General features: G+C 46.5%; 1 protein-coding gene across 6 annotated transcripts in view; it reads right to left on the bottom strand.

The window, feature by feature from the left end:
* The window catches only part of Fstl4 (follistatin-like 4), a 433,118-nt gene that overhangs the window by 38,995 nt on the left and 381,563 nt on the right, over positions 1-12,560 (bottom strand). For 4 of the 6 annotated variants that reach the window (NM_001414342.1, NM_001107000.3, XM_039085928.2 and 1 more), the window contains 1 exon segment: positions 7,173-7,293. In NM_001414342.1, coding sequence (NP_001401271.1) covers positions 7,173-7,293 — 121 coding nt within the window. 6 annotated transcript variants of the gene reach the window in all.

Here is a 12,560-nt window from a genome sequence, read left to right as displayed (position 1 = left end):
TCTAACACATTGCCAAGTCCAGCTGCAGCATAAGGCACAACCTTGGCTATCTCTGGAACACAGCTTCTTTTTTGTGCTCTCAGAAGACACTTCCCAGAAGATTTCACCTCAGTGATGCTGTTCTCTCTCTCTGTTTTTGTTTTGTTTTTTTCCGGAGCTGAGGACCAAACCCAGGGCCTTGCACTTGCTAGGCAAGCTCTCTACCACTGAGCTAAATCCTCAACCCCTGCTTTCTTAATCACCACTAATTTCTTAGCTCCAGCTAGCCAGCATCAGTTGTCCTAGTAGTCCCATCAATTCTTGACTCTAAAAGCCATAGACACATGGCTGGCTGAAGCTGCTGTGTTTTGCTGCTTGCTAGGGCTGGAACATGCTCCTCCCCCCTTATTTTGTTGCCAGCTTTATGTTTTTAACTCCCTCACTGCCTAAGCTTGGCTGTCCTGGAACTCGCTCTGTAGATTGATCTTGAACTCAGAGGTCTGCATGGCTCTGTCTCCTGAATGCTGGGATTAAAGGCATGCATTACCATGCCTTGACTTAAGCTTTTCTTCACCTAGAACTTGCTCTGTCCCAGGCTGGCCTTGACCTCAGAGATGTGTTAGGCTTTGTCTCCTGAGATTAAAGGTGTGTACCACCATGCCTGGGCCTAAGCTTTTCTTGGCCACCGTTCCTCAAGATCTGGATCAAAAGCCTGTGTCTTTCATTTCTGGATTGTAATTCACTCCAGATTAGAAGTCTAAGTGAAGACCCGCGGATCCCGGCCCGCAGCAGCTCTCTGCTCCCAAAGCCCGTGGGAGAGAGACCTCACCGCCTGGTCAGGTGGGCACACCTGAGGCTGCAGAGCGGAGGAGACCACCAACACTGCCCACCCCTGCCCACATCCCTGGCCCAAGAGGCAACTGTATAAGGCCTCTGGGTTCCCGTAGGGGAGGGCCCAGGAGCGACAGGACCCCTGCGCCTGAGACACCGCCGGAACCTGAAGGAAACAGACCGGATAAACAGTTCTCTGCACCCAAATCCCGTGGGAGGGAGAGCTGAACCTTCAGAGAGGCGGGCGCGCCTGGGAGGCCAGAAGAGACTGCACTCTGCGCACGTCCAGACGCCAGAGGAAAACACCAAACGCCATCTGGAACCCTGGTGCACGGAGGCTCCCGGAAAGAGCGGCGCAGATCTTCCCGGTTGCTGCCGCCGCGGAGAGGACTTAGGCAGTACCCCACGAGCAAACTTGAGCCTTGGAACCACAGGTAGGACCAACTTTTCCCCTGCAAGAAACCTGCCTGGTGAACTCAAGACACAGGCCCACAGGAACAGCTGAAGACCTGTAGAGAGGAAAAACTACACGCCCGAACGCAGAACACTCTGTCCCCATAACTGGCTGAAAGAAAACAGGAAAACAGGTCTACAGCACTCCTGACACACAGGCTTATAGGACAGTCTAGCCACTGTCAGAAATAGCAGAACAAAGTAACACTAGAGATAATCTGATGGCGAGAGGCAAGCGCAGGAACCCAAGCAACAGAAACCAAGACTACATGGCATCATCGGAGCCCAATTCTCCCACCAAAGCAAACACGGAATATCCAAACACACCAGAAAAGCAAGATCTAGTTTCAAAATCGTATTTGATCATGCTGGAGGACTTCAAGAAAGACGTGGAGAACTCCCTTAGAGAACAAGTAGAAGCCTACAGAGAGGAATCGCAAAAATGCCTGAAAGAATTCCAGGAAAATATAAATAAACAAGTAGAAACCCATAGAGAGGAGACACAAAAATCCCTGAAAGAATTCCAGGAAAACACAATCAAACAGTTGAAGGAATTAAAAATGGAAATAGAAGCAATCAAGAAAGAACACATGGAAACAACCCTGGACATAGAAAATCAAAAGAAAAGACAAGGAGCTGTAGATACAAGCTTCACCAACAGAATACAAGAGATGGAAGAGAGAATCTTGGGAGCAGAAGATTCCATAGAAATCATTGACTCAACTGTCAAAGATAATGTAAAGCAGAAAAAGCTACTGGTCCAAAACATACAGGAAATCCAGGACTCAATGAGAAGATCAAACCTAAGGATAATAGGTATAGAAGAGAGTGAAAACTCCCAGCTCAAAGGACCAGTAAATATCTTCAACAAAATCATAGAAGAAAACTTCCCTAACCTAAAAAAAGAGATACCCATAGGCATACAAGAAGCCTACAGATTGGACCAGAAAAGAAACACCTCCCGTCACATAATAGTCAAAACACCAAACGCACAAAATAAAGAAAGAATATTAAAAGCAGTAAGGGAAAAAGGTCAAGTAACATATAAAGGCAGACCTATCAGAATCACACCAGACTTTTCGCCAGAAACTATGAAGGCCAGAAGATCCTGGACAGATGTCATACAGACCCTAAGAGAACACAAATGGCAGCCCAGGTTACTGTATCCTGCAAAACTCTCAATTAACATAGATGGAGAAACCAAGATATTCCATGACAAAACCAAATTTACACAATATCTTTCTACAAATCCAGCACTACAAAGGATAATAAAGGGTAAAGCCCAACATAAGGAGGTAAGCTATACCCTAGAAGAAGCAAGAAACTAATGTCTTGGCAACAAAACAAAGAGAAGAAAAGCACACAAACATAACCTCACATCCAAATATGAATATAACAGGAAGCAATAATCACTATTCCTTAATATCTCTCAACATCAATGGCCTCAACTCCCCAATAAAAAGACATACATTAACAAACTGGATACGCAATGAGGACCCTGCATTCTGCTGCCTGGAAATCAACCTTCCAAGGAAATGGACGGAAGAAGCAAGCTGGAGTAGCCATTCTAATATCAAATAAAATCAATTTTCAATTAAAAGTCATCAAAAAAGATAAGGAAGGACACTTCATATTCATCAAAGGAAAAATCCACCAAGATGAACTCTCAATCCTCATCTTCGGTTGGTTTATATACAAGTGTGCAATTTCTAGGCTTGAAAGTAAAATGATGCTATCTAGTGCTGGATAGAGGAGCCTTATTTTTTATTATGGCAGCTTGCTATTTTTGTAACATGGTGATTTGGTTGAACACAATAAAGTACAGTAGTAACTGATCTCCCCTTCTTCCTGGATGAGTGAGCAGATGATTAAATGTTGATGTCAACATCTTTGAGCATATTCAGATGAGCTTCTGCTTCTGTTGAAAAGGATGCTGTGTTTGATTGTGGTCCGAAGCTTTGAAGCACTACTTGGCATCTCCTTCCTTGGAGGTCTCACTGTTTAAACATAACAGATTTGATAGCTTGTTGGTAAGGTGAGGTCCAGCTTGTCTCCACTAGGTCATCTTCATGTGAATCCGGTGGTTATACGGTTTTGTTTTAGGGATATTTCATTTTTTTAATAACGGTTTTAGCTGACATTCATGGAGAGAATGAATCCTTAGAAGTGTGCCACTAGTGAAAGGAAATCCTGTCTAGAGTATGTTTCTTTACAAAGCTGTGTCACACCATCCTTTGGGCCCTCTGCTGGAAAAGTAGAATCAAGTCTCAAATAATGCCTTTTAAATTGTATCCTCTAGTATTATAGATGTAGGACAGTACTGTATCATACCTCTGTGGATGTAAAATAGCTTGTACCTGCTTTATGATACGTAGTAGTGACCGTGCTTTATCAGAGCTGTTTTTAATGATGTTGCTCAGAATGTTTTCTTTCCAGATGATGATTGAGAAGCTAATTTAAAAAAAAATGGTGCCAGGTACCACAAGAGTAACAGAACTGTGCTGTTTTCTTGGGTTTTGTTTTTTTACTTTTTTTTTTTTTAATGGAGTGTGCTGGATGTCTCTACAGTTTTGTTCAGATGACTGCAGAACCTGGAAAAGCTGTTGCTGCTGCTGATGCATAACACACTGCTATTATTGGTCTTTTTATATAAATATAAATATATATATACAGATATATAATTTGAATTTTTGGAAACTTTAGCTGTGCTGTCAACTTTGGAAAAAAGTATCCCCGTTTACTGTGTTGAGTTGGCACTGTACAGAAATTAACAGCCATATTGGTCTGGAAATGTTGAACTTAAGTTTTTTCCATTTGTACAGGGGTAACGCACTGTATTAAATATGTAAGGTCTTATCTACGTGGGTTTGATTACAATAACTAATAAAGTATTCTCTAAATAAAAAAAGAAGTCTAAGTGAAAACAATAACAATAATAATAAGCCATAATAACATCTAATATTGATCTAACTATTCCTTGTTCAATGGCAAACACATAAACAATAAGCTTAACTGGGTGGGATCTTGTCATAAAGTCACCACTCCCTTAATCTGGTTTATCTCCTTGAACATAGGATTCAGGTCCACTTCCTGGTGCCCCTTTATTACTTGAACCATACATTTTATGTTTTTCCTTTCTAAGCTTGCTACACTTGTTCAAAATGTTCTTCATGAGACTTAACCAGAGAACAAAGTCTCTGCTGGGCTTTTTTGAGACTCCCTTTGTCAATGGAATTAATGTAAATCTCTTTACCTTAGCCTCAGGTGGACTCTTCAGACAAGGGCAAAAAGCAGCCTCATTCTTCACCAAAATATCACAAAAACAGTCTCTCAGCCACATATTAAAATTCTTCTCCTCTGAAATCTCTAGAGCCGGGCTTCCACAGTTCAAAACACCCTCAGCAACAAAGTCTTCCAGATTCCTACTAGGATGGTCCATTAAGCCTTCCTCAAAGCATTCCACTGCTTTCCAAATCTAAAGTCCCCAAATCTACATTCTTCTAAACAAAGCATGGGTGAGCCTATCACAGCCATACTCCAGTCCCTGGTACCAATTTCTGTCTTTTTTTAGGTTTTTACTGTTGTGAACAGATATCATGACCAAGGCAACTCTTATAAAGGACAACATTTAACTGGAGCTGGCTTACAGGTTCAGAGGTTCAGTTCATTATCATCAAGGTAGGGAGCCTGGCAGCATTCAGGCAGATGTGGACCTAGAGGGGCTGAAGAGTTCTCTCCATCTTCATCCAAAGACAGACAGGAGAAGACTAGCTTCCAGGTATCTTGGATGAGGGTTTTAACGCCCATGTCCACTGTGACACACAAATTCCAACAAGACCACACCTACTCTAACAAGGCCAGACTTCCAAATAGTGCCACTCCCTGGGCCAAACATATTCGAACCACCGCAAACACCAAGCCATAGCCCACAAAGTCCCCGACTTCTGGAAGATTCCTTCAGTGACCCAGTCCTCCTCCCTGGAAACCATGCAACATTAGGAGTCACTGAGCCCTCTGGGGAACTGGGTGACACCAGCTATGTGGTCTACCAACTTCAGTCTTGCTGAGGCCAATAGCTAGGTCTGAGACATCCCGTCATTGCTTTGTCTTCAGAGTCTTTCAATGGCTGGTTCTGACCTGGTCTAAAGCATGTACTAGGCTTAGTGACATAGGATGCAGGGCTCTTACCCTCTGTTTCTTCAGGCTGGGTAGTCCAGAGACCCACAACTGCCTACTCTATATTATGCATCCAGATTCTCTGAAGGGCAGCATCATGGCATCCCAGTAGTCATTGGCCCTGGGTGTTCTCAAGATCTGTTTGTAGCTATCAACTGTGTGGGTGTATGTGAGGTAAGGGCAAGTTGCCCTAGTTCTGAGAGTCCCAGTGTCCTTGTCTGTAAGATAGGAATGATACACAGTAGATACTCAGTAAGTGGTCCTACTGTAATTATGGCTTTCAACCCCTCTTATCTTCCATGCCTTTCCATATAGTTTCAACTTGGTTCCTTCCAAGTCTGATATAATTTTAACCTTTGTAGAATTATGAAAACTTCCTGCCTTTTTCTGGGGTCAGCAGACCATCACCTTATATCCCTTGGGGACAGTGATAGGGTCTACATTAGCACAGGTTATCCCAGGAGGGTGCTGAGTGCCACGCCAACTGCCTCTGGGAGTGCCAGGAGCTATAACACCTATAGCCTAGCAGCCATCCAGTGGGCCACACAATGAAGTAGGAAGTGATCAGAGCGTCCAGCTCCCAGCATAATCTTCCTACTGTATCAACGGCCCTTCCTTTGGCTAGGAGAGGACTCTTGAATCTCTCAACAATTAGGGCATGGTTCTGTGGTCTCTCCTTCAGAAGGCTATCAAGGTAAACAGAGCAAGCTAAAGATGCCCAGCCATCCCCAAATGGCCTGATGCTCTCCCTGGATCCCAGAGGTCAGGGAAGGTGAATCTCATGAGGTTATCATTCTTGACACCTCACTCACTCTCTGCTGAGTGATGTCCCAAACACTTGCTGTCACCGAGGATTTGGGGGCTGAGTTGAAAGCACCTCACTGCTCCCCAATGTCTGAGTGCCTGCTTTAGGCCTGATGGGCAACAGCTGGGCTTCGTAGGATGAGGCAAATTCCCCTGATATGATGGTCCGGGTCAGGAAACTGGGTTTATTTTGATGGTGGGTGGGGCTAGGGCAAGCAGTGTGTCATAGAGGTAGGCTCTCACTCCAGAATGGCCCCAGCCCGTTACGAGGCCCCAGGCTATCCACTTGAGAGTCTATGTCTATCTCAGGCCCAGAAACAAATGTGTTCACAGACTCTGGCTTGGAAAACTGCTTGGTGGGGGAAGGGTGGTGAAGAGGGGTTAGTTCTTCCAAGCCTTCAAAATTGCTGGCCACACCAGAACCCGAGTGAATTAGAAGGATCCTTTTAAACCTGCCCATCTTCACTGACAGCCTGAGAAGAGGAGGCTCAAGCGGCCCTGTGGGAGAAGGGCTGTTGAAAGAAATAGCGCCTCTTAGATGCACAGAGAGGTAGTGTCATGTCACCTGTAAGCATTGCTGGCTTGGACACAGGTTCGGCAATCGCTAGATCCAGAGATCCAGGTACCATGTTGCCTGTAGGCCACACATGCTCCATACTTCACCATGGCCACTGGGCCTCAGAGAAAGAAGCCCAGGGTAACTTGGCTGCATGACTCATCCCCAAGTCCCCTCCCCTAGCGTTTGGATTCATTTCACCAGATGAAGCTTTGGGTAAACCAGACCTAGCGCTTTCTAAGTCTCTCCCCTCATTACAGCAGATGGGCTACTTATGCCTTTACCAAGACAAAATGCAAGAGAGGATGAGGTTTGCTCGGAGCAGCAGGGAGGATGCTTTGAGGGGACAACACGCATGGAGCCATTTACTAACCATTCACCTGCAGGACGTGGGTCTGGAACAGCTGCTCATGGCCCAAGGCGTGGCAGGTGTAGTTGCCCATGTGGATTGTGGTCACCTTGGTGATGTACAGGGAATCATCCTCGCCGAAGTCCTGTGGGGCAAAAGAATGGTGATGAGATTCGCTTCTCTGTTGAGCAGACTGGACAGCTGGTGGGTTAGTTTCCCTGGAAAAACATCTCCCTCCCTGGAACCTCCGCCTTTGTGTATGGCCATGACCTCTTCTACCTCCTTTTAGGTCCTGGAAATGCTGGCCTGTTTCATGGGAATTGTGCTCACCTGGTACAAGGCTTGATTCTGGAGGGAGGGCCTTGTTGAGAGCAAGGATGGCAAACTTTCTTAAAGGGCTAGATAGGAACTATGTCAGCTTCCCTAGTCTTCTGGTTTCTGTCAACTCCTTGGCTCTGCCGTGATAACATAATGGCTGGGAAGATATGCCTATGAATGAGTGTGGCTGTGTTTGATGCCTTCTACGGACTCCAGTTTGCTTAACCAGGGTTCAATTTCATCCAGATCCCAAGTGCATACAGGTAGCGTATGGAGTCATAGTCACCCAAGGGAAGAGAGACAGACTGATGGGAACATCAAACAAACCAGACAAAAGCAAGGCAGAACAGAGAGAGGGGAGAGGGGAGGGGGGAGAGGGGAGAGGGGAGAGGGGAGGGGGGAGAGGGGAGAGGGGAGAGGGGAGTGGGGAGAGGGGAGAGGGGAGAGGGGAGGGGGGAGAGGAAGGGAAAAGAGGGAGGGAGAGAGAAAGGATGCTTTTGGGCTAATTAAGCCCAATGAGGGGTGAGAGAAAGGCACAAAATAGCAGCAGGAAGGCTGAGAGTGAACATGGTTCCTGCTTTCCATATTAGTAAAAACTGGCTCACCGTGCTCTCATCTTGAAAGCTTCTGGAACCTGCACCCTGACTGTGAAACATCACTTTGTTTAAAAGAGCTCATTCCTACCATCCTGTAGAAGCCTCCGCCATAAAGTACACACCAGATAGCTAGCTGACTTGTCCTGTGTCGTAACTGAGCCCTAAGGGCTCACACCTGAGTTCTGATGAACTAATGGCTGCTCAATGCTGGGATGGCAGACTCTGTTTCCTGAACCAGAACATGGGTGCTATGCTTGGATCCAGTGCTGGGATGGCAGGCCTCTGAAAGATGCTGGGAGGCCGGGTGCAGCTCCTTCTGTGTGTGTGTGTGTGTGTGTGTGTGTGTGTGTGTGTGTGTGTGTCTTTGTGTGTGTGTGTATGTTTGTGTGTGTTTCTCTCTGTTTCTCTCTCTCTCTCTGTGTTTGTGTCTTTGTGTGTGTGTGTGTGTTTCTCTCTGTCTCTCTCTCTGTGTTTGTGTATGTGTGTTTATGTGTGTTGTGTTTCTCTGTGTGTGTGTTTCTCTCTCTGTGTGTGTTTGTGTGTGTGTGTGTTTCTCTGTGTATGTGTTTCTCTCTCTCTGTGTCTTTGTGTGTGTGTGTGTGTGTGTGTGTGTGTGTGTGTGTGTGTGTATTGGGCGGTTAGGGGTAGGTAGCTCATCCTTACAGGGGGAGGAGTAGGGAGGGGAAACTCAAGGTTCCATGTGGTCAGACTGAGGCAGACTCCACCCTAAAACGCAGAACCAGAGCTGCTTGCTGGCTTCTAGTGTAGGATCATTCGAATATTTCTTGACTCTCCTCATCACAGCCTTGCTAGGGTCCTCGAAGCAAACCTCAGGCTTCAGTGTTCCCTTTCTATGGTCCCCACTTTGTCAGGGTTGCTAGTCATCTGTGTCACAGCACTTTGAAGGCTTAGAGGGGGTCTAGGTAAGGTGGCTGTCTAAAGTCAAACTCCCAGGGATCACCTGAGGGTGGTACCCCATTAACATCAGCACACAGAATTCAAGAGGTTACTCGTGTCAGGATCTGGTTGCTCCCCACTGCCCTATCCCTGAATGCTGGTGTTCTATATCTAGAGATAGTTAGGGGAGATAGCAGGAGAAAGATGCTGTCTGCCCAGACTTTGTTCTTGTCAACATTCCTTGAAGAGTATAACATAATAACTGTTGACGAGCCTCTTTACCATTCCCCACCATACACATTGTGTAGAGCTTGTTCAGGGGAGGGTACGTATAGATACGCAAACGCTGTGCCATTTTATATAAAGGACTTGAACATCTCCAGACATACATCTCATTGTTTAATCTTCTGGGAAAACGCCAAAACATAGAGCAGATACCCAGTTAGTAGGATCTATTTTGAAAACATCTGATTCTTCTAACCTTCTCTATCAGGACATCCTGCATCCGGCCACCATCTGGGGAGCAGAGACCCCCCCCTACCTTTGTCTCCCTGCAGTGTGCTCTCCCCACAGAACAGGCTTTTTCATGCAAACACCAGATGGCGCACATCCTCACCCTGGCCTGGGGGACAGTGGCAGTGCTGCCCCACTGTCCCATGCTTCCTCTCTGCTCTGCTTTAGTGTGCTTGCCCGTCCTTTACAGGATCAAGGGAGCCTTTCACTTGCAGTCCCTGTCCTCTCCAGGTCCCCAGGCTGCACTCACCTCCCACCTGACTGCCCTGACTGCCACTCTAACTCCTTCTCTTCTTTGCATCACAATGCCTTGTTACTGTGTTGGCCACCCTGAAACCCACTCAACTTGAGCTGCATGAGAGGGAGGGGATGCTTGGACTCTGGGGTCACTGCTGTGTCCCCAGAGCTTAACCCAGCAGTCCCCATTCAGTGGTGTTTATTGAGTGGGCATTTCTGTAGGGATACAGTCATGTTCTCTTTCCCTGGTGTGGAAGTCTGGTGTCCTGCTCCTGCCTCTGTATCTGATCAAGTGCTGATTAGCCATGTGAGGTCACAACATAGGGGCTGGCAGAATGGCCATGGATTCGCTCCAAGCACTCATGCATACAGACAGTTGTGTATGCACAGGGGCATATGGAGGAGAGATCAACACAGGGTGTCATTCCTTAGGTGCCACCTAGGGGTCTCTGCATTGACCTGCAGCTTGCTGATGTGGCTGTGCTAGCTGGCCAGGGAACCACAGGGTCCTCCCATCTCTGCCTTCCCAGTGCTGGGATGGCAAACATGTACCACCACACGTGGCTTTTCCCACGGGTTATGGGGATTGAACTTAGGTCCTCATCAACCTTATGCACTTTACTGAGCCATCTTCCAAGGTCTGGTATATTCCTGTTTCCACGGCCTGCCCATCTCTTCTCTATCTATCGTAGCCCTCTGAGGGACTCAGTTCTTTTGCATCCTTCAGGATTGACCGGAGGTTTGGCTCAGGGCAGCAGCAGATAGAAATGCCCTTGTGCAGAGCCCCAGAAAGAGTCTTTTAGCTTCTGCCTGCTTCTCTTGCCTCTCAAAAACAAGTCCTTGTTCCCTGTAAGAGAAGTACCCCTCACCCCCAACCTCATCCCGTCTCACCCCCCACCCCACCCCCACCCCCCACCCCAGGGTAGTGAACTAGTGGGATGAGCTGCACCAGCCCAGAGGGGACCAGAAAGCCGGCCAGATGCTCTGCAGCTCTTTTGTTAAGTACAGAGCACATCATTGCCTGTGGTGTCGGCTCAGGGAGAGCCCGCCTCTGTAATAAATAAAATAATCTCTCTAGGCTAAAACAATAGACATCATATAATTACAGAACGGAATGCATATTGTTTTCTGGATATGAATACTGGCTGCAGAAATCAAATTACCTCATTGGATGTGAGAGAATTACTTTAAACATTGATTTATAAGAAGCTACATAAAACTAAGCCTGCAATCTTTCCTCTTCTGAATGCTTCCTGAGATGTGTCTGACTACTACTATCAATGCTTGATTGCATCGCTGTAATTGTTTTTTTATGGATAGCTTTTTCCCTCTGATACATAGAAATGTATTAGCAAAATCAAAGTTCCTTCCAGAAATAAACAGATGCCAGATTAGACCATTCTTTGTATGGGTGCACATCCATTTTTGGGGGAAGAGACAATTTTACTTAAAGACATGATGTTTGTCTATTAAAAAGCGATTTTCTAAGTGTTTGCCCTTATTAGAGAAAGTAATTAGATGAGACTTCAGTATTAAACAGTAGTTAAGCAGAGAGGAGGTGGGGGATGCTTCCACAGTGACACCCTAGAGTCAGGCATAAGTAATGCCACAATGAGCCACCAAGGCTGAGTGTTTGGTGACTCAGCGTTAAACACGAGCACTCCAGGGTGCTACTAAAGTTCAGCTTAACCATACTGTCAAAGTTACAAGTTGAAGCTCAGCTTGGAGACATCTATTCAGAACCTTCCAACCCTGCTCTTCCAAGAAGTGTCACTGAGGGGGCTGGAGAGGTGGCTCAGTGGTTACAAGCACTGGCAGAGGATCCAGGTTCAAGACCCAGCACCCACATGACAGCTCACTATCATTTCTAACTCCAGCTCCAGGAGATCTGATGCTCTCTTCTGGCTTCCTGGGTACCAGGCATGCACATGGTGCATAATTACACACACACACACACACACACACACAAGTCACAAATACACAAAACTAACAAACCAGCAAACCCAAGGAGCACTCCTGGCTCTCTTTGGGGAGGAGAGATAAACAGGGGTTTCAGATTCCATACCGGCTTGATTCTAGCTCCTAAAACATCATCATCCTGGTATCTTGCTAGTCAATATATTCCCCACACGGAGTGAGATGTGGTTGATTGGTAGTAGCCAATACTCAGAGACATATGAATCACATGTTTAGTATCCGGGCCAAGTGGAGTTCCCATTGCCTGCACTGGTATGAACCTATAGCATCCGTACAAAGACATGCTTTGAGCATGAGAAAGCCCTGAGCTCGATCCCTAGCACTGCATGAACGGGGCATAGTATTGCATAGCAATAATCCCAGCATTGCCCCGGGATTATAGATAGGGTCAACAGTTCAAGTTCAAGGGGTGGCATGATACATCAGTAGTTAAAGGCACTTAACCAAGCATGATGACCCTGGATCCATGTTGGATTCCTGGGACCTATATGGCAGAAGGAAAACCAGCTCCTACAAGCTATCTTCTGTCCTACACACACACACACACACACACACACACACACACACACACACAGACACAACAACCTGCCAGTTCTCTATAGCTGGTCACTTATGTCCGGGTGCCTGTGTTGTTTTAGTTCTTACAGTTCCTCCAAGAACGGATCTGACACTCTGCAGAGACCCGCCAAACCTGTCCTCTTGCTCGAGATCCTTTCGTATAAAGAATATTGTGGCAACATGCTGGGTGGTCACTGAAGCCTAAAGAGGGAAACTATGCAGGGGTAGGCATCCCAGGCTCCCGGGCTGGGGCTGTCCTGCCCACTTCAGGTTCAAGACTAGGAAAGGGGGTCAGAGGTACATAAGAAGGCACCCC

Source organism: Rattus norvegicus, chromosome 10, assembly GCF_036323735.1.
Source record: "Rattus norvegicus strain BN/NHsdMcwi chromosome 10, GRCr8, whole genome shotgun sequence".
NCBI classification, from domain to species: Eukaryota; Metazoa; Chordata; class Mammalia; order Rodentia; family Muridae; genus Rattus; species Rattus norvegicus.
Note: the sequence above shows the minus strand (reverse complement) of the source record. Positions and strands in the feature narration are given on the sequence as shown.